Source organism: Heterocephalus glaber, unplaced genomic scaffold, assembly GCF_053883595.1.
Source record: "Heterocephalus glaber isolate CG9 unplaced genomic scaffold, H.glaber_assembly_v1.0 deba00000621, whole genome shotgun sequence".
NCBI classification, from domain to species: Eukaryota; Metazoa; Chordata; class Mammalia; order Rodentia; family Bathyergidae; genus Heterocephalus; species Heterocephalus glaber.
The window spans coordinates 30066348-30088974 of record NW_028258153.1 but is presented as its reverse complement, the minus strand read 5'-3'; the positions used below and the strand labels follow the sequence as shown (position 1 = coordinate 30088974).

At 37.2% G+C, this 22627-nt stretch overlaps 3 protein-coding genes across 4 annotated transcripts in view; all 3 read right to left on the bottom strand.

Annotated features, from left to right (window-relative positions):
* Positions 1 to 22627, bottom strand: part of Ssbp1 (single stranded DNA binding protein 1) — a 110200-nt gene that overhangs the window by 62762 nt on the left and 24811 nt on the right. The window contains exon 8 of one of the 2 annotated variants that reach the window (XR_015449121.1): positions 11559 to 11655. The exons of the other annotated variant lie outside the window; for it this stretch is intronic. The gene's annotated coding sequence lies outside the window, so the exon portion shown is untranslated. The remainder of the gene's footprint in view (positions 1 to 11558; positions 11656 to 22627) is intronic. 2 annotated transcript variants of the gene reach the window in all.
* Tas2r4 (taste 2 receptor member 4) lies at positions 11 to 11552 on the bottom strand. Its single transcript, XM_087205933.1, has one exon. The coding sequence runs from the start codon at positions 9943 to 9945 to the stop codon at positions 9046 to 9048; it is 900 nt and encodes a 299-aa protein (XP_087062059.1). The 5' UTR covers positions 9946 to 11552; the 3' UTR covers positions 11 to 9045.
* On the bottom strand, positions 11662 to 22618 carry Tas2r3 (taste 2 receptor member 3). The gene has a single exon (XM_087205932.1). It carries the CDS (start codon positions 15685 to 15687, stop codon positions 14737 to 14739), a length of 951 nt encoding a protein of 316 aa, XP_087062058.1. The 5' UTR covers positions 15688 to 22618; the 3' UTR covers positions 11662 to 14736.

Below are 22627 nucleotides of genomic sequence, written 5' to 3'. Positions count from 1 at the left end.
ATGCAGGGATGGTTCAACATACACAAATCAATCAATGTAATACACTATATCAATAGAGCCAAGGACAAAAACCATATGATTATCTCCATAGATGCAGAAAAAGCATTTGACAAAATCCAACATGCATTTATGATAAAAACCCTACAAAAAATTGGAATAGATGGTCTCTACCTCAATCTGATGAGAGCCATCTATGAAAAACCAACAGCCAATATCATACTAAATGGTCAAAAACTGAAATCCTTCACACTCAAATCAGGAACAAGACAAGGATGTCCACTATCACCACTCTTGTTCAATATAGTTTTGGAAACATTAGCCATGGCAATTAGGCAAGAGAAAGAAATAAAAGGAATAAAGATAGGAAATGAAGAAGTCAAGTTGTCATTATTTGCAGATGTCATGATACTCTACATAGAAGACCCCAAGAACTCCACCAAAAGTCTTCTAGACTTAATAACCAAATTCAGTAGAGTAGCTGGAAACAAGGTCAACACACAAAAATCAATAGCTCTCCTCTACATGAACAACAGACTCACTGAAACAGAAATAGGGCAAACAATTCCTTTCACAATAGCACCCAAAAAACTGAAATACCTAGGAATAAACCTAACAAAAGTAATCAATGACCTCTTCTCTGAAAACTATAGCATTCTCAAGAAGAGATTGAAGGTGATATCAGAAAATGGAAAGACAGGGCTGGGGATTTAGCTCAGTGGTTTCACTGCCAGTTGAGCAAGCACAAGGACCTGAGTTCAATCCCTGGTACCAAAAAAAAAAAAAAAATTGAAAGACATATCCCTTGCTCCTGGGTAGGAAGAACCAACATAGTGAAAATTGCCATACTTCCAAAACTGCTGTATAGATTCAATGCAATCCTAATTGAAATTCCAGCAGCATACTTCACAGACCTTGAGAAAACAATCCAAAAATTCATTTGGAACAAGAAGAGACTCAGAATAACAAAAGCAATTCTAGGTAACAGAGATATGGCAGGGGGTATCACAATCCCCAACTTGAAACTATACTACAAAGCTACTGTGATAAAAGCAGCATGGTACTGGCAAAGAAACAGACCCAAGGAACAGTGGAACAGATTAGAAGATGCAGAAACAATGCCAGAAACACTCAGTTATCTCATCTTTGATAAAGGAGCCAAACACCCTCACTGGAGGAAAGATAGCCTCTTTAATAAATGGTCCTGGAAAAATTGGGTTTCAGCTTCCCAAAGATTAAAACTAGACCTATATCTCTCACCATGCACCAAACTAAAATCAAAATGGATTAAAGATCTAAATATTAAAATAGAAACTCTGAACCAGTTGGAACAGAGGTTAGGCAGAACTCTTGAAGAAATCGGTATAGGAAAAGATTTTATGAACAAAACCTCAGTTGCCCATGAACTAGCACAAACAATCAACAAATGGGATCTCTTCTTATTAAAAAGCTTCTGCATAGCAAGAGAAACCACCAACAGTGTGAGGAGACAACCCACAATGTGGGAAAAAATCTTCACCTGCTGTTCCTCAGACAAAGGTCTACTATCTAGAATCTATAAAGAAATTTAAAAAATCAGACCTCCCAAATTGAAAGACCCAATCCAAAAATGGGCATCTGAAATGAACAGACATTTCTCACACAAAAAAGTAGAAATAGCAAATAAACATATGAAAAAGTGTTCAACATCACCACTGGTCATTCGAGAGATGCAAATGAAAACAATGCTGACATTCCATCTCACTCCAGAAAGAATGGCTGCTATCATGAAATCACCCAATAACAAATGCTGGTGGGGCTGTGGGGAAAGAGGAACCCTGCCCTACTGCTGGTGGGAGTGTAGAATGGTGCGACCACTGTGGAAATCAGTATGGAGATACCTCAAAGAACTAGGACTGGAAGTCCATTTGACCCAGCTATTCCCCTGCTGGGGATCTTCCCCAAAGAATTACAAGAATCATACCACAGTCATATATGTGCACCCATGTTCATAGCAGCACAATTTGTAATAGCTAAAACTTGGAAACGGCCCAAATGCCCATCAACTGGAGACTGGATCAAGAAAATGTGGTGTTTTATAAAATGGAGTACTACTCAGCCATAAAAAATGAGAAATTAGAGACATTTATAGCTAAATGGATGCACACTGAGGCAATACTCTAAAGTGAAATAAAAGGGACACACATGTGTAAATACCGAATAGTTTCTCTGGTGTGAGAAACTGAAAGTGTAAATAAGGACTAAAAGATATAACAGATAATGTGAAATAGGAAGAAAAGAGGCAAAGGGGAAGGGGAAGTGAGAGGGGTAGGGGAAAGGAAAGAAGGGGATGGAAGTAATATGAGAAAATGAAAAAATAGAGACAAAGTCTTTGTAAATAGGGATGGAGGTGTTGAAAGGGAGGGATGGGGAAGGGGGAAAAAATAACCAAGAGAGACTATGTACAGGTGCAAGTTTCCAATGATGCATATCATTATATTGTACACCTAAAATGTACCAATAAAATAAAATAGAAAAAAAAATACTGGAGGACGTCATTTTAACCAAGTAATTAAAGTGGCCATCAACAGGGACACCAGTATGCTTTACCTCTGTGGTACTCTTCTCCAAAAGCCCATCACTTCCATCTACAAGAGAAACATCAGATATGGCCAAATGGAAAGACTGTCTACAAAATGTCTGAACAGTAATCTGCAAAACTGTGAAGGTAATGAAAAGCTAGGAAAAGCTAAGAAACATTGCCAAATTAATGGAGACTAAGGTGATGTGACAACTAAATGCAGTGGTGGTATTCTGTAACCAAAAAAGATATTGATGAAAAATATTGGTGAGATTTGAATAAAGTCTGTAGTATAGTTAATAGTAATGTACCAATGGTAATTTCTAGTTTTGACAACTGTAGCCTGGTCTCAACATTATAGGAGACTGAACAAATAAAATATTCACTCTTGTACTCACTTTGCAACATTTCTATAAAATAAAATAAAAATAAAAGTTTATTTTTAAAAAGTCAAAACTCAGGGCCGGGGATTTAGCTCAGTGGTTCCGCCGCCTGCCCTGTAAGTGCAAGTTCAATCCTCAGTACCAAAAAAAAAGTCAAAACTCAGAAATGCACTAACAATTTACATTTAGTTACATTTTTAGCAACTTGAGAGTTGTGCTTTTCCAGGGGAGACTTAGGGCGTGGAGTTGTTCCCATAACACTGTAAGATTATGCTTAAGGAAACAGCCAAGCCACACAAACAGCAGCCTGGGATTTTGGATGTCAGCTCCACCAAGGCAAAGTGCCTAGAGGTTCATGCCAGTACCAGCCCTCAATGGGACACAAAGCACATGGCTTTCTGTTAGAGGAATTTATAAACAAAGCCATGTGTAGAAAAGCAATGTGTTTTGAAGACAAGTAGATTTGAATTTGTCTCTCAACTCATCTAGTTAGCTGCTGCAGACCAGTCAATTAACTCTCTGAATTTTGGTTCTTCTCTATAATAAAGATGATAATGTTTACCTCAAGACTGTGTGATGCTAAAAGAAAATAACTAGCTTGTTCCCGAGCAAATAATGTTATCTAATTAATGTCATTTTTCTTTCTTTCCTTGGTGATTTCTCTTCACAAGTACTTCTTTCAATAAAGACACGAGGCACCTAAAGTCTATTAGTCACAATCTGAAAACCCAGGATGAACTGAGTTTGTGCTTCTATCCTCACACACACCCCCTTTATATATGCATGGATAGCCTGGGTGGGTCTTCAGGCTAGACATATGCCACTTCAGGTATCATTTTGACTATCTTCTTCTTATGCTAGAAAATAAAGCTGTTTATTGAGAATGATTTCACTCTGTATGTCTTTCCATCCACATTGTGATACAACAGGATAAAAACTGGAGTTTAGAGTCAGAGACTTTACTTGGAGCCCTGGCTCAATCCCTTCCTAGCTCTACTATTATGAATTATTTACTTAGCTTCTTGGTGCCTAAATTTTGTCACTATATATTGAGCATAATAGTACACATATTACCAAAGTAGTTGTGAGGAGCCAATAATGTAACAATGGAGCTCATACAACAGTTGGAAGGTAAATGGTATGTCCCTGAGGTACAGCTAACACAGTGGGTGGTTGATGTTTTACAACATTATTCTGGCACCACCCTCCTATCTAGAAAATGAATCTTCTTAACAAAGAGTTTTAACACTCTTTTCTGCAATAGGCAGAGAACAGAAGGAAATGCAGGATTTAAGTATTTATAATAAAGAGACTTGTCAACTCCACCAAAAGACTTTTAGAGCTGATAATTAATTCAGCAATGTAAAAGGATATAAAAATCAACAGTTTTACTATACATCAATACTGGTCTAGCTGATTAAAAAAATCAGGAAAACAATTCCATTCACAGTATCTTTTTGAAAATGCCAAGGGAAGGGCCGAGGATGTAGCTCAGTGGTGCTGTGCCTGCCTGGCAAGTGCAAGGTCCTGACTTTGATCCCTAGTAACAAAAAATTAATAAATAAATATGCCAAGGTATCAATCTAGTAAAGGAGGTGAAAGGCCTCTACAATGAAAATTTTACAACACTGAAGAAATTGAAGAAGACACCAAAAAATGGAAAGACCTCCCGTGTTCATGAATTAGCGAAATTAATATTATCAAAATGGCCAGATTACCAAAAGCAATCTACAGATTCAATGCAATCTCCATCAAAATGTTAATGACTTTCTTCACAGAACTAGAAAAAACAATCCTAAAATTCAAATGAAACACAAAACATCCAGAATAACCAAAGCAATCCTAAGCAAAAAGAGCAAGGCTGGAGGCATCACAATACCTAATTTCAATTTATACCTCATAACCATATTAACAAAAACAACATGATACTGGCACAAAAGTAGACATAAAAACCAATGGATAGCTCAGTTGTTCTGGCGCCTGCCTCGCAAGCGCAAGGCCCTGAGTTTGATGCCCAGTACCAAAAAAAAAACCAATGAAACAGGAAACACAGAAACATACCCACACAATTAGAGCCTTGATTCTGGACAAAGGAGCCAAAAATGTACACTGGAGAAAAGACAACCTTTTTTTTTAAGTACTGGAGATTGAGCCTAGGGCCTGTACACTGAGCTACATTCCCAGCCATGTTTCACTCTTTATTTTGATACAGGATCTTGCTAAGTTGCCCAGCCTGGGCTGAAACTTGCAATTCTTCTGCCTCAGTCTCCTAAAGTGCTAACATTACCGGAGTGGGCCACCATGTGTGGCTAAGAGAGAGCATCTTTAACAAATGGTGCTGGGAAAACTGCACATCCACTTCTAGAAGATTGAAATTCTATCTCTATCTCTCATCCTATACAAAAATCAGTTGAAAATAGATCAAAGACATAGGTATAATAAGACCTGAAACCTTGAAACTGCCAAAACAAAACATAGGAGAAACACTTGAAGCCACAGGCACAGGCAAGGACTTCCTGAACAGGACTCCAACAGGACAAGAAATAATTGCAAGAATCAACAAATGGGACTACATCAAATTAAAAGTTTCTGCACAGCCAAGGAAACAATTAATGGAGTAAAGAGATAGCCTACAGAACAGGAGAAAATCTTTACCAGCTACTCTTTCAACAGAGGACTGATATCTAGAATATGTAAAGAACTCAAAGGGCTGGGGATTTACCTCAATGGTTCCAGGGCCTGCCTTGCAAGCCCAAGGTCCTGCGTTCAATCCCCAGCACCAAAAAAAAAAAAACCCTAACATCAAAAAATCAAATAGCCTAATCAATAAATGGGAAAATGAATTGAACAGACACTTCTCAAAAGAAGAAGTACAAATTGCAATAAATATATGAAAAAGTGTTCAACATTTTTAGTCATTAAGAATTGTAAATCAAAACTACATTGAGATTCCATCTCACTCCAGTCAGAATGGTATCACCAATGATACAAAAAACGATATATGCTGTCAAGGTTGCAGGGGAAAAAAGGATCTTCTACACTGCTGGTGGAAATGTAAATTATTAAAACCATTGTGGGTTTCTCAACTAAAACTAAAGCTACCATTTGATCCAGCTATGCCACTCCTTCATATATACTGGTAGTAATTAAAATCGGCATACTAAAGGGATACCTGCATACCAATGTTTATTGCAGCATAATTCACAATAGCCAAGATATGGAACCAGTCTAAGGGTTCTAAATGAATGGATAAAGAAAATGTGGCGTATATACCCAATGCAATATTATTCAGCCACAAGTAAGGACAAAATTCTGTCATCTGTATGAAAATGGGTGGATCTGGAGACCACTGTGTTCAGCAAAATAAACCAAACTCAGATAAACATCATACGTTCTCCATAATATGTAAAATCTAAAAAAGATGACAAGAATGTAAAAAGGAGATTATTATTAGACAAGAGGAAGGAAATAGGATGGGGGTGTAGAGTGGGTAATAAAGGAAATGGATATGAGCAAAACACATTATAGGCATTGAAAGCTCCCCAAAAATGTGAAACTAGTGTAGGAGAGTAGGGAAATGAGGATGACAGGGGATGAAAATGATGAAAGTATGCTATGTGCTTATACAAATCTGCCAAAAGGAAACTCATTAATCCATTAACTTTTTAAAAGAGTGAAAAAATGAGAAAGATTTATATGTGGAAATAGACTGTATACTGTATACATTTAAAGTATGTTTTTACTGATTCATCATAGAAAATTTCGAAAATGTAAAAAACTTATTCAAAATTTTCTACCTAAAAGTAATTGCTGTTTATATTTTTATGATTTTCCTTTTATGTATTTTCCTTTTAAACTTTTATTCAGATGCACATATTTTTATAAAAATTTACCAAAATTTACATACTGCATATTTTAAAAATTTTATTTAGCAGGTCATAAAAATGTTCTTTGACTAGATAAAAAGTAATTGTACACTATTTCATCATAAAGACAGTTGTTATTGTATGGACTTATGGTAAGGCATAAGCTATTTGACAGAGGTAACAGATATGAAAGCAGAGTTCCTGAAAGCATGGAGATGTTTCCCACGAACAGTCCTAGAATTCAGACATCAGCAGTCCAGAACTGGGCAACTCCATCATGTCAGGCACCATGTAGTCAATTCTGGGCTGGATATCAACTCCATTGTTCTCAAGCATTCACTTCAGGTACATGGTCCACAATGGGCAATCATTACATTGGCATTCTAATCCATGGGCAAAAAAAGAGAAGAAATGGGAAAAGGGGAAAGGAGGCCATGACTGCTCTAAAGGCACATCTAGAAATCATATACATCACTTCGACTCACTCTATCAACAGAACTTGATCACATGGCAATAGAGCACCCGCTTATAAAACGAAGCTATGAAATAGAATTTAGCTGCCATAATTCTGGACAGCTAAGACTTTGATTACTATGGAAGAGAGCAGATATTGGGGGACCCATGAAAAGTTCTGCTACTCATTTAGAGTTCTTGTATACGTTACTCCCAGTAATCCTTTTATCTCTTAATCTTAAGATTCTAGGGCTGGGGATTTAGCTCAGTGGTTCTGCCGCCTGCCCCGCAAGCCCAAGGACCCCAGTTCAATCCCCAGTACGGAAAAAAAAAAAAAAAAAAAAAGATTCTAACATGACAAATTCCTTCAAGTTTCATACTATAAAATGTTGGTTTTGGTAAAACTTACTGAATATTGCAGTCAAGATTCTAGGGGCCAGAACAGAAAAAGGGAGGCAATTTATAAAATTTTAAGACTTATTTATTTTGAGATGTGTAAATATACTATAAGCATTTTATAAAAATTACATGAGCAGTTTTTTTAAATTACATAATTATAAATAACTAATTTTCCATTCCCATTTCAAAATTTGTTAACATTACATTTTCATACTCTTGTTCCTCTGTAGCCAAACTCCTATTGTCCCAGTTCCAGAAACTGTTCTCTTGGAGGACTGTGTTGTGCATAAATGCAGAAACCAATGAAATAAGTTCACCAAAGTCAAGCACTCCCACTACCAGTCCAATGGCTGCTCTTGGCTTTCCAATGAATTCTGTATCATATGGTAATATATAGTACGCTATAAATTTTTACTCTGATGGTGCCGACTTCAGTATTTGGAACTTGCTTTCAACCTTAGGCTATCCCTGGGTTTCAGGATCCATGGAACTATTTTGGATTTGGCTTCATTATTATTCATCACTTCCCTTCACTCATCAGGTCTGACCCTTTTCTCCTTTCCATATCTAGCCTAGAAATCCAATGCTAGGTTTCTTCATAGTAGTAGCTCATTTATTCTCACTCAATAAATATGAAGACCTTTTGTCCATCTTTTCCCACAATGTAAACCAATTTCTTTTTAACTTTTCTTTCCTTTTTTTCTCTGTAGCCTTTAGCTCTCTTTTCTTTCTGCACCACCCCCTCCCCTCTTGCTATACTGTAAGCCAGTCTACTGGCTTTCAATGACCACTTTCTTACCTACTGCTGACCCCTTAGTCAGGGCTCTCTAGTTAAATTAAAAACAATTTAATTAATGTGCACCATGATGTATTCCTTAATTTGATGGAACCTCCTATTATATGTACTTCAGTAGCTAATGGAACAATGGGGTGATTTCTATTAGCCAGGAATACAATGGCTATATCAGTCCTGGTGAGCCTTTTAGAAAGGAGTGCCCAAACTGTAACCATAACTGTAACTTATTTATCACAAAGTCCCAACACTGCAATTAAACCTGAATACTGAGATTTTAGTTTAGAAAAAACAACTCATACATTAACATTTTTTGTCTTAAAAGAAAAACAACACATGTGCCATAGGTTCGCCACCACTGGCCTATAATAAATACATAAGCAATGCCTCAAACAAGTTCCTTAGAGAACATACCTTGTTTTAAAATATTAGCCAAAAATGCAGAATTAACTGAAATATAAGGACTCAAAGGCCTAGAGTATCAGATAAGGGGTCACAAAGATAAATTCTTCGATCATTGGGAAAACCACTAATATAAACTCTTGTTCTCAAATCATGAGAAGACCCAAGACAATGTTTACTAATGAAATTCCACTACTTGTTGAAACAGAGAATCTTCTTTGCTTTTGTTTTCAGTTGAGGATGTGTAAGAATGATGAGAAGAGAATGCCCTGGAGAGTAAATAGAGGAAATAATCAAACAGATGGCTCTGACTCCAGGGCCCATTCTTGTATAAGAAGGCAGATAATAGAGCAGGGTAGCAGCTGAATATGGAACATAGAGGATAAGGAAAATGATCATCAGCTTCATAGCGCCTACATGAGCTTCAGTCTGGGGATTCCAAAAGCCAGTGGAGTTTCTCTCCATCCTTTGTACATGTCTCCTCAAGGAATGTACTAATAGAGATGCAGAAGTCACATTAAGGATAAACTGGAATAATGAGCTCAAGACCAAAGAGACCAGCAAAGTCAAAATGCCTTCACTGAAGTCAAACAATGTGCCATTTCTTCCAGTCACAAATTTAGGAAAATGTGATATCTGTTTGAGCCCAAAATACAGGAGGGTGGTGATGGCAGAAATCAACATACAGGTCAGCAGAAGTCTGGTGATCTTTTGGGAAATAATCCGTTTCAGCAGGAAAAACACTGAGTGTTGGAAATTAGTAATCTTCACACAATATAAGCAGTTGAGCAAGGTCACAAACCAGAGACTGCTGGAATCCAAAAACCTCCAAAACAACACAAAAAATATGGAAAGGTAGACTGATCTTTCAGAATTTAAAACAATGAAGTAGAAAAGGTTCAGTAGAAACAATCCTAGCATAAGAAACCTGCTGATGCCCAAACTGAACAGTATCTTATCAGAAGAAGAGATTCTATGACTTTTAACCCAGGTCTTGTAAATGACCACTGTAATAAGCAGATTCATAATCATCCCTACACAATTTAAAACAACTGAGGTAATAATAAAAAAAAAGTAGACCACCTGAAGCATCTTCACTCATGGAGGATTCAGCAGGGGTGGTGTTGATGGTGGGCCAGGAGAAATACTGAAATGTATAAGCACACACCAATATCCGGCTAGGAAGCATGTCTCCTTTTTTTTTCTCCTCCACATAGCAAATGAGCCATGTGTGGTCTAAAAGCCAGCTGCTTTTACTGAGATGCAAATCTCCCAAGGATTGCATTATTGTTTCTTCACTCCTATTCCTTTTTTCTTAGAAATGCCTGATTACCATAAAACAAGCCTGGGAGAACCTGGGAGTCCCTTCTTCCAAGAGCAGAGTGGTTAGAGGGAGACATGGAGGCTCTAAGAACTTCAAATCAGAAAGCTCTAGTCCAACATTGTGTCTGTTGCTGTTCTATAGCAGTTTCTCTTCAAAGAAACCACAGAATATGGTGGGAATCCTCATGTCCCTCCTACCCACCCACTTTCCATTCACATATCCATGGATGACCTGAATCCAACTTCTCTCACCTCCGTAAACTGTTCATGCTGCAGTCATTTTCTCTAATTCTCATTTTGGCCATGCCAATGCCTCTCCTTTATCCCTTAGTACCTTCAGTGATTTACTATTATCTAATAGATCAAGTTCAAGGACCTGACTCCATCTCACTTAATCTCTTCCTTTCATGATAATTTCTCTGCATTTCTTCACTAGCTATATACATAAATTGTGCCATGTTAATTGGTGTGTTGTTTTTGCACACCAAAAGCAAAGCCCTTTCATATGTTTCCTTTATAAATCTATATCCATGCTTAAATCACATGTGACTATTTTTCTTTAGGCTCTGTCAGTCAATGTACTCTAGTAAGAGTACACATGCCTTAGTTATAATTTTTGGGACCAAACAGTTGTCATTTCATTACCTGATTTCTTTCTAATTGCTCAGATAATAAAGAGTACAATATGCCTAGCAAATAATATTATGGAGAACCACAAATAAGTGCAAGAGTGAGTATGGGCTCTCTTATCTATTCTGGAAGGTAGAAACCAAGCACCTTGAAGCCAAGGTGTAATCCTGGATATGGCCAAATACATTTTCCAAAGTCACATCAAGATGAAGCACAAATACAAATAAACAGGAAGGGGCCAGGGATTTAGCTCAGTGGTTCCACCGCCTGCCTCACAAGTGCAAGGACCTGACTTCGATCCCAGGTACTAAAAACAAACAAATAGACAGGAAGGAGCCAAGATATGATAAAGAGGTCCCAAAGAAGACCTTTAAGACATGACAAGATGGTAAGCCTGGGGGAAATCCCGTGAGCTGGAGCTTAGGGCCTTATAGAAGATTTTTATACAAAACTAATGCTCAGATAAGTTAAACAGGTAAATAGAATGAAATACATAAACAGGGCCATCATTATCCGAGAAGCCTATTTTCACAGCTGCCATACAAGGAAGTTAGGACTCTGATGGACAATTGGAAGGTCTCATGAGCCACTGTCAGAAATTGATGTTGACTCATGTGTTAAAGCTCCAACAATATATCAAAGAATAAATGCTTCTGGAGAAAACATGTGTTTTAGGGATGTAATTGGACTCCAAATCCAAAGGCAATTCATATGCTCATACTTTGCTTCAAGGTAGAATCTTAAGGGGTTACCTGGCACAGTGGCACAATGCTTGTAATCCCAGCTACTTGGGAAGCTGAAGCAGGAAGATTGTAAATTCCATCCCAGTGTGGGCAACTTAGTGAGATCCTATTTCAAAATAAAAAAAAAAAAAATAAGGGCTGGAGAATGTAGCTCACAGAAAAGGCTCAATCACACATATGGGGTGGGGGGCAAATCTTAAGGGGTTTGCAAATGGAAGCCAATTAATTAAAAGTAAAGATGGTATTGTTAAGACTTCTAAAAACTGGGCCTAAGTAATGATCTTCCCTGGGATTGGTGAGGAGCTTGCAGATTAGGCACTACCCCTAATGGATTTCAAAGACCAAATCCTCTCCAAAATAGCTAGACTTCCCATCATTATGCCTCTAGCAATAAATGAAACTCCTTGCCTCAGCAACTCATCCACCAACCAGACCCAAATCCCCACTTCCACCCAACTTTCAGTCCACATGCAGCCGAAGTCAGGAAATCATATCTGATTATATTTCCTGGGGGTCACCTCCAAACTTCTCTGAAAGTGGGAATCTGGAATGGAGTGGGCATACCACATTTCCTCTCTAGGACCAAATGAGTTTTCACATCAGACTCCCTTGCAGAAAATTCTGCACCTTGCACTAACACTTCAGGAGCCAGTGAAATGTAGATAGCTAATGATCAGCTAAACCAAACCTCTAGTGAGGTGCTATGTTTGACTGAATAAGAGGAAAATCCTAACACTTAACCAATTAGGCAAAATTGGGAGCTCAGGTTAGGTTTAGAGAACCATAAAGTCAGAGGTAGGAAGAGAAGTTGTCAAAACAACAAAAAGTAGGAACAAGTTCCAGAGTGGGTGAGGCTGAGTTATAGAGCATGGGGTCAGGGTGGACAAAGCAGATGCCAATCAAGACAGCATGGATTTCCATAGTGAAACTTCCATGCTGAAAATAAACACAGATTTTTATTAATTACAGAACTATGAGGTGGAGAGAAATACCAGTTATAGGATTCCTTTTATTTTTGAATTATGAATGAATCTTAATTATTCTTTAGTTTTCAGCAGTTAGTTTTTCTACAGGGAACTTTAGATTGAGTCAAAAATTAGGAATTTTCCTAGCAGCTTCAAGAGGCAAGCATCAACTTAAAAGACATTTTTACATTCCTGTAATTTTAAAAATAAATGTTTATATCCCAGAAAAAGTCCTAAAATTAATCTGGTTTCATATGACTAAATGTCAAGTAACGTGATGATCCTTCATGCTAGATCAAACTGTACCTCCCTTCACAAAAAAACAAAAACAATCATTGTAATATTTATTGTTTATTCCATGAAGTACTCTAAACATTATTCATGTGCTAACTCATTAATTCCTTCTAACACCCCTATACAAACAATATTACTATTTCCATTTTACAAATGAGGAAAGCAAAATGTAGAGATGTTAAGAACTTTCCTCAAGATCATGCAGTTCATAAGGGCCAGGGCCAGGATTTTGAGCCTAGGCTGTTTGGGCTTTCAGGTCCTTATTCACAATTATAACTCTTGACACTTGAAAGCACTGCTGCTGAATGGATGGGACATGTGCCACAGCCAGCTGTTTACCACTGAAAGCTCTAAAAGGTCCACCATGGTTTACAGCCACATTAGTGCTAGAAATTCACATTCAAAAATGCTGTGTCACACTGAATGTGTTGAAAAGTTTAAGAATTCTTCATATTAAACAATATTCTCATTTTCTTGTCAAAATTGTACAATGATAGGAAAATCAATCCCTTTGTATTTCTATTTAAATAGTATCAATTAAGCTACAAACTGTATATATCATGTGATAAAACTGTAATTTTAAAAACAAATATGCATCTCGGTACAAAGAACGGAGGGAGGAGAGATAAGAGGACAAGCAGGCATACGTAAGGAACAGGGAAGGGGGACATTACTAGAACTTCTGCAGTGAGCCCTAGTCTCCTGTGAGCCATGGCAGCACAAGGCAAATTAACTTATTATGCAGGAAAGGTAGAAAAATGAGACTTGGAGAAGTTAAACTTTGGGCCTGATCAGTGCTGCTCTGGGCAGCAAAGGCGAAAGCCCCCAGCTTACGGCACCTTTTATTCAGTTCATCCAGAGAAACAAATGTAACAAATGACTTGCAGAGAGTTCAGTACATCAGCATAAACAAAGTGTAACAATCCAAAAACAATGAGGAACTGACTAGATGAAGATTTTTGTTCCTCCCAGGATGTCTTCAGCTGGTGTAATCTTGTCCTGGAGAATCACAGCATCACCAGATCATTGAGGTCTCAGTTGTGACCAGCAGCCAAAATGGAATTATGTCTCAGAATGCCATAGCTGGGCTGTAGGCAGGAGACCTAGGCCTAACCAAATGATTTTTCCCTAAAATTATGTAGCATTGCTCCCAACAGGCATATTTAGTCTTTTGTCCAATCTAAAAAAATTTAAAAATTCCTTGGAAATTTACTTTAGTAAAATGATAATAAAATACCAGGGTCTTCATTTTCATCCCACTGCTTTCTTCATCCAATAATTGTTTTGTGAAGATAGATATCTTGTGGGAATTGTTGTTGCTGCACAACCACTGTTAGTTGAAATATGAGGCTTCACTTAATTCAGCACTTGATACAATACACTGTACTAAAATGCTGGCACGCATTGTCTTATGAATTTCTAATATGCTGCAAAGTTAATGTTATATTTTAAGGTGAGAAAAGACACCATCAGACAAGTAAAGTAACTCATCTAAGGCCAACAATCTTTAAAAGTTGACAATAACCAGAATTCAAGTGTACATCTACAGAACTGCAAAGCTTTTGATCTTTCCCTGATGTCAACAGCTCTTATTTTATTTACATCAGTATTAAATTTGAAACTAATATTCAGACTCATTATGTTAAGCTGATGGTTATTAAAATACAGCTCCAGCTCTGTACTGTGAGCATTCTTACTACACTGACATTTCCCAAGACTGTTTTACTACTCCAAAACAATGCTTTAGAGAAAGGTTGTGGGAAATGGTGCTTTTGCCTAGAACCAGGTAGGAGCAAGGGTGAAGGAAGCAATGTTTCTCTGCTACTGATGGGACAGAACTGGTACCATGGGAGGATCAGCAAGAGAGAGCCCTTAGTCTTGAGCCAGCCCAAAGGACTCCTGGGGTCCATCCTACACCCTCTGTTATTCTATGGGGAAAAGGGTTCTGTAGATCCAGGCTGCAGATGACCAAACTTACATGGGAACATCACCAAAAATGCCTGTTCCAGCTTTTTGTTGCCCAGAATTAGAATAAATGAGTGGACAACAGGATTCAACATTGTAATTACCTCACCAATCATCACAGACATCTTACATTGAGGTACAAAACGACTGAATGAAAAAATTAAAAAGGAAATAAAGTAAAATAGGAAGAATAAGAGGAAGGAGAGGATGATTCTGATGGCCCTCTTGTGAGCCTCAGTGCTTTTATCTCTGGAGTTGATACCATTTTGCTCCATCTGTCGCGTGTGCCTCCCTAGAGAGAAGAGGAGCAGAAAGTAGGAGATCAGAGACATTATTAAGGGAGGGAGATTCCACAGATTCCCAAGAACATGCATCAGGTCATATTCATGTCTCTTCTCTCTGAAGCATTCAGTCATGTTTCCTTTGCTGTCAATTCCACTGCAGGCAAAATAGAGCTTAAATTCATTGATCAGAGACATAGTACGGGCACAGGAAAAGAGCAGTGCACTCAATAGCATCCATACAACTACCTTGGAAACTCTCCACTTCAGCCAGAAAAATATGGGGTGGGAGAAGTTGGCAATTTTCAAGCAGTAGAGGATACCCAGACAAGCGATAAACCAAATGCTCAGGTGGTCTACAAATGTCCAAAAAGTATCAATGATTTGCATTAGTGTCCCTGAAACATGCAAGTGGAAAAAGAAAACTATTAAAACACCATCAATGAAGATAATCCACAGCGAAATGATCCTGGAGAGGGCCAGGTTGGTGATGATGAACTCAGACAAAGAGATTCTCTTGCTCTTGAACCAGCTGCTGCCATTGACCAACCCAATGAAACCATTCCCCAGATTTCCAAGGATAAACTGAGCGACAATCAGGACCAGGAACACCCATTCAGCTAGTTCCAACATGTCAGCAATTAGCCAGCCTTGATCTTTATTTCTTCTGTTGAGGTGTGTAAGCTCCTTGCTGATTAGAATTTTTTTCAGAGAATCTATGCCCTCTATTTCTTGCTTCACTGTACCTGTCTCATCTCTACCTAGTTTAGTCTGTCATATACCACAGTTTGAATCTTCTCTGGCTCTTTCAGGTTAGTCTGTCCTCTTCCTAGATTGCATGCATTGTCATTTCTATGATCTAAACTCAGCAGCTCTTTGCTAAAATGCAAATGAAGTAGTGTCTGGTGTCACATGGAGAAGGAAGACATGCGAGTCACAAAGAATATGGAAGATGTGGACTCAATTTCAATTTCTGTTCTGGGTTGGAGCCACCCAGAACAGAAAGTGTAGAAGGAGGCACAGGATCACTCTGAAGAGTGAGAAGTCTTGTTCCTCAGGAGGGAGGACTCAGACATACCCAGAAAAGGGGAAATACCAGAATTCCACTATTGGCACTGTCCATCACCCTGGTAAAAGCACATTAAATAAAGGTCAGTGCCACTGGCCCTGGATTAGATTTAAAAGACCTGTCTCTTGGAGTCTATCTCGAAGTTCTTTATTACTGAGCCATAGCATCAGAAATTCTTAACTATTTGAATATCTAAACAATAATGAAATACAACATAGAAGTTATTCAAAATAAGAATTTTTTAGGTGTATTATTACTATATTAATTAGTCAGTAGCTCAGGCTGATAAAGACTATGCAGATTTATCAACCAAAAAAGGATTACTCATCTAAAAAATGCCTTACATATTCTGACTACAATTAACAATAATATAATACATTATTACCCTTTCTCAGTAAAGCCCTTTACTCTTTGTAGTTGTGTGGTACTCAGACACTTTTCTATCCTAGAGTGTATTTCACAAAATTGATTTTAAAAACATGAGTAAGTTGTGATGAATACTGTTTGAAAATGTCTGAAGGATGGAGAAGGAAATCAATGCCACCAAGATATAGAGCAGGGAGTTCAATAACATTCCCAATGACCGACAGAGGGATATATTTTTAAGTCTCTTCCAAAAGACCCTGTGGAGAGCGAACGGTTGAAATAACCTTGAGAGACCTCTGAGTCTGTTGAGAACATAATGAATCCTGGATATGCAGCTGGCACAAAAACAAGGATGGTTACTTGTAACGAGAGTGGTTAAATAGAAAGAGTTCGAATGTCTGTAATGCAAGGGAATGTTATTCCCGGAGTTGTAAAGATACATTTGACCTTTTCCCTGGAAAATAATTAGTCGCCGAATTATGTACAGAGGAGGGGTTGGGGGTTGTGGAAAAGGTATATAAAGGGCAATAAAGTGGGAAGAGGGGTCTCTCCTCCGCCTCTCTCTCCTTTTTCTTTTCCTCAGAGGTTTTGTTTTTCTTTCATCCTCTCCCCTCCTCTCAGGTACTGTTCGACTAGTGACGGCTGGCACCGTCACAAGACCCCACAGAGGCAGATGATAAATGTGAAAGAATGAGATACAGTCTCATCTAAGTAGATGCTAAAAATCTCTCACATGAGCCAGGTGAGCCTCTGCAGTCACAACATTATGTTGTATACAATTTGATTACAGAGAACCACAGAGTACTCAGCCATAAACACAGTCCTCGCCAAAGTCTGAGCTTTCTTAAGCCAATTTTACAACCTGGCCCAAATGCTTCCTGAACTCTGTGCTGCAGAATTAGAATAAGGTAGGTTTCCAGAAGTCTCTGGGAGTCCAGTAGTTAGAATGTAGTCCAGTGACAGGGCTATGCCACAAACTACCTTTGTCCCTATTCATTTTTCTTGTGACCTCAGTTCTATGGCTTGAGATTTATTAAATTTTATACCTTTGCATCTCCTTATGAGAAGAAATACAATAATAACTTTCTTCTATGTATTATTCAAAGAGGAGGTTTAGAATATACAGCATATCAGAATGCATTTCACACACAATTTCATATTTGACCATAGTTTTTACTAACTTTATTATTTTTACCCCTTCCACTCAAACTTTCCATGTCCAAAACAAGCCTGTCAAATTATCCCCCCTGCCGCCTTTAAAAAAATACATCATTTCTCTCTCTCCCTTAATCTTCCCCCTTTAAGCAAATGGCAACATTATTCAGTTCCTAAAATCAGGCACTAATAATTAACTTGATTTTTTTCCTTTTTCCATTACCCCATATCCACTCATCCATGACTTACACATTTTAACTACAAAATATATCTTGAATTTTACGTTTCAATTGTATCCATTCTAGTCTAAGTTGCCATTTTTTCTCATCTATACTAATTGATGACCACCTAACTTTTTTTCCACTTCTAGTCTTTTTTCGAACAATATAGCCTTAATTTAGGCAGAAGAGTGATGTTCTTAATCTGTAAATCAAATCATTTCATTCCACTACTTAAAATACTTCAATAGCTTCCACTGCCACTACAACAAAATATAAATTCCTCACATTACAGTGTGTAGTAAAAATGTCTGCATATCATCTTGTCACGCACCAAGATTCAAAACAAATTTTACAATATCACATGGTTTATGTTAAAGAACAGACTTTATTAAAGTAAGAGGAAACTTACATCAGATATAGAATGAAGACAGGGTTCCTCCTTGCCCTATCATTACACACAGAGACCAGGGTGTTATTTAGTTAGCTCCCTGGACCCAGTGCTTCTGTGTGCTAATAATGCACCCCATCCTGCCTGTTGTTCTCCCTTCTTAAAAAGTGAAAGCAACCATGTCAATAGGAAAATAAAAATTCGGCTTATGGCCAGAAACTCTAGATTTGGGCAGCTGGTTGTTACAAGAGTTCTCTGGAAATAACAACTGATCAACATCTGAGACAGGTTCTATAATTATCCCCATCTTTTATGAGAAGGAAAATAAGGCTGAGATTATGAGATAGCTAGTAAAGAGTAGTACTGGGATTGCAACCCTTTCAGAATCCTTTGTCTTAACCAAAGACCTTGGAGATCACCTGCTGATGTTGCCTTATTGAAAATAAAGGGAAATGGGGGCCTTGAGCAATATTAGCTCAGGGGCAAAATCTTAGATCTCCTTTTTGTATGTCACGTTGCTTCATCTTCTCTGGCTCCTGATATTCTTTATCACCTCTCAAATCATGGAACACAGCTCAAAGCAACAAGTGTTTTCATGAAAACCTAAACCCACTGGGTCCAATATTCGACCTCTAATGTTAGTCCTCATTTACTCAGTTAATAATGCTCTCACGGTAAATTGGAAAAACCCTAAAAGATAATAACCAGAATACTTGCATCCTTGTACTCTCAGTGATTTTAGCCATGTGACACTAGCAAATTTCTTGAACTTTCTGACCCTCTGTTTCCAAATAAACAGAGATCAGATGGTCAACAGGGATGGTTTAAGAGCTTGGCTTCTACAATCAGAGCTGGAGTTGAACATGATTGCCACAGCTCATTAGTTATGTGAATTTAAGTAAGTTAAGCTCCCTAAACCTCAATTTGTTCATCTAGAAAATGAGCAAGATAATAGCACTTGTTTCAGAGAATCATTACAGTGATTATATAAGACAGGACCTATAAAAATATAAAATGCCGGAGTATTCTTCAAATGTTAACTACATGGCACTACATATTATAAGTACAATATTATTTTATGAAAACTTGTACTTAATATTTAACTTGTCAAGGAACAAAATCAAAATAGAGTAACACTGGTTTAAGCAACTTAACGTAGATTGGGAGGCATAGTTAAATCTGGCTTTAGACAGGTCCACAGAACTTCTGAACTAAGCTGCAGACACACACCCTCACCTTCACCCCCATGCAAGCCGACCTCTGGACTGTAAGCAAATGCAGCTTCCCGAAACACTGTAATGACCTGTACAAGGGACTCCTTTATCCAAACTACTCCAACATTGAGACTGCACCCTCTTCCTTTCTTGTAAATTAACTTAATATCTGCCAGCACCAACCATAATTTCTGACTAAAAAGTGATGTAGTTTCCAACTACCTTGTGACTTAAAGCTATACTGTTACCATTTTGTAAAACCACTGAAAACATTTCCAAGATGGTTTGAATCTGTTTTCCCAGATTTCAATCTTAATTAGCCCCATATTAGTATAATTTTCTTTATTCTCAACTAGGTTAATGTTATTTTTCAGTCAACAATACATATAAAAAATACATGTAACATATACCTAAGGTATAAACCAAATGAATACCTAGAACTCCACTACTCAAATTAAGAAAACATCACCCATTATCACAGCATTTACTTGTGTGCTTATTTCCTTTCCTACGTTCTTTTTCCCCTCAACTCTTCCAAGGTAATTCATCACGAATTATTTATTATTCTCTCAATTTAAAAGATATGGGCTGGGCCAGGATTTAGCTCAGTGGTTCCACCACCTGCCTCGCAATCACAAGGTCCCGAGTTCAATCCCCAGTACCAAAAAAAAAAAAGATATGGGCTTATCTGTATACATATTTACCTTTACTTGATATTTTAACCTTTATAAAAATAACGTAGACCTTCTGCAATATCAAAGTCTCAGTTGATACGTTTATAAATTACCTGTTAATATGCTCTTCTTTACAGAGTTGCATAGTATTCCAGTGTGAGGATTTATTTATCCATTCTACTGAACTTTTGGATTGTTTCCAGTTTCATATTATTGGGGATATAGCTCAGTGGTACAGCATTAGACTGCAGCTTCATATTATTATGCACATTGCTATGAACACCCTAAGATATGTTCCATAAGTTACATCAGCAAGGAATTCCTATAGGGTGTACCCTAAAGATGGAATAACTAAGTGAAAGTTCAATGTTATAAGTTAATGCCAGATGGGGTTGGAATTTATACTACCCTCTCTAGTGTGCTTCCATTACCTTGCATTTTATCAAACATGTTGGAATTTGCCAATCTAGAGGGCTTGCAATGAAATTTCAGGTTTTGGTTTGCATTTTTTTATTAATGAGGTCAATATCTTTTTCATATATTAACATGTCTTTGTGAAATGCCTGCTTTTGAACATTTTTCAATCTTTTTTTTCTTTTATAGTTTTTTTAATTTTTACTTTATATTAGTCTAAACTTATATTATTGCAAATATCTTAATTTGTGACTTTTTTGCTTTATGATTTTTGATAAACAAATATTGCTTTTAACAGTCAAATTTTCCATTTTTAAAAATTCCATATCCCCAAACCTAAGTGTTGTCCTTTACATTCTCACATTTAAGTTTTGCCTTTTGCAAGTAAGTCTTTAAATAGCCATAAACTTATTTTTGCATAAGGTGTGAGGCAGATTCTATTTCATTTTATTATCTATGGATGACAAATTTTCCTTGTATCATTTGTCTATTAACTTATATTTTACCCAATAATCTATGCCACTCTTATTAGACATTATTTCCATATAAACATGGTCTGATTATGGATTCTATACTGCTGATTTGTCTGTCACTGCATTAATAGTATACTTATTATAATAGTTTTATTTAAAAAGAAAAAAAAACCCTTGCTGATTGGCAGAGTAAGTTCCTCATCTCATTCTTCAGGAGCTTGTTGTTTGTTCTTGGAACCTTATCAATACATCCTTAGAATCAATTTGTTAAGTCCCCTAAGTTATGGAAATTGATTTAAAATTATTTTGATCTGTAACATCAATTTGAGGACGACTGACACCTTTACAGCACAGAGGTTTCCAATAAAGATGGTGTGTAAGTGTGTTTAGTTTTCTTTCTAATGTGTTTTAGTTTTAGAATGTTCTCATAGAGACCATGCGTTAGAAATGCCTTGTATCTTCTGATGCTTTCATACTACATTGTTTTAAAATTACATTTTTGTTTACAATGTAATATTGACCTTATTTTCAACAACTCCTACTTATCTATGCATTTATTTTCAATGTAATCATAGCATTTGTGAATCACATTTTTTTTTGCAATCTTAACAGTTTTTAAATCTTTCAATAGTACTTAGTAGAGCCTCAGTTCAAGTAGGTTGTTAAAGAGAAATGGTAACAAGACAGCCTCACTGTTTTAAAGGGAATTTTGAAAAATGTTTGAGGCGATAGCCTTTGTTTTTATTTCCAAACCACAATGTCAAGATTAGTGTCATCGGAGAATACCTATTTCTGTGTTGCCTGTGTTGCTTTAATTTCAGTTCCTCTATCATTTTAACATTGTCCCTTGTTTTTTTCTTTCTTGCTACAAGCCCAGTGTTATAAATTACATTATGTCCCCGACCCATAAATTATTCTGTTGTTGAAGCTCTAACTCCCAACATGACTGTATTGGAAGGTGCAGCCTGTAAAGAAGTAACTAAAGTTGAGAGGTCAAAAGGGTGGGTCCCTACTCCTTGTAGTCACACATAAAAAAGAGGTCATATGAGCACATAGCAAGATGGTAGCCCCTACAAGCCAGGAATAGGCTTCACAAGGAACTGACCATGCTGACCATGCTGCCACCCTGGGTTCCGGTCTCCAATACTGTAAGAAAGTAAATGTCTGTTGTTTAAGCCACCTTGTCTACCACGTATGCTATTTTGTTATGACAGTATGAGCAGACTAATGCATCCAATGATACAATAAAAACTATTTTGTAACTATGGGAAGCCTCTTTATCCAAATGATCTAATCAGCTAACTCCCAAGGGAGTGTAAGGACAATACTTCTGTTCCAAAGTGCCCCTTTATTTAACAGGGGAGGAGGGTTAATTAAGTGACTTCACTGGGGCTATAAGAAAAATTCAACAGTATTCAATGAAAAATAAGTTTATACTTCCTCTTTTCATGGCTAATTATTAAGGTTCATTCTTTTTATGCCCCTATGTCCCTCCCCAAATTTCTAACAAGATATAGGTTAAAAACCTAAAAGACCTTTGGGGAGGATCTAAAAAAAAAAAGAAAAAAAAAACACCTAAAAGACTATGGGATAAGTGAT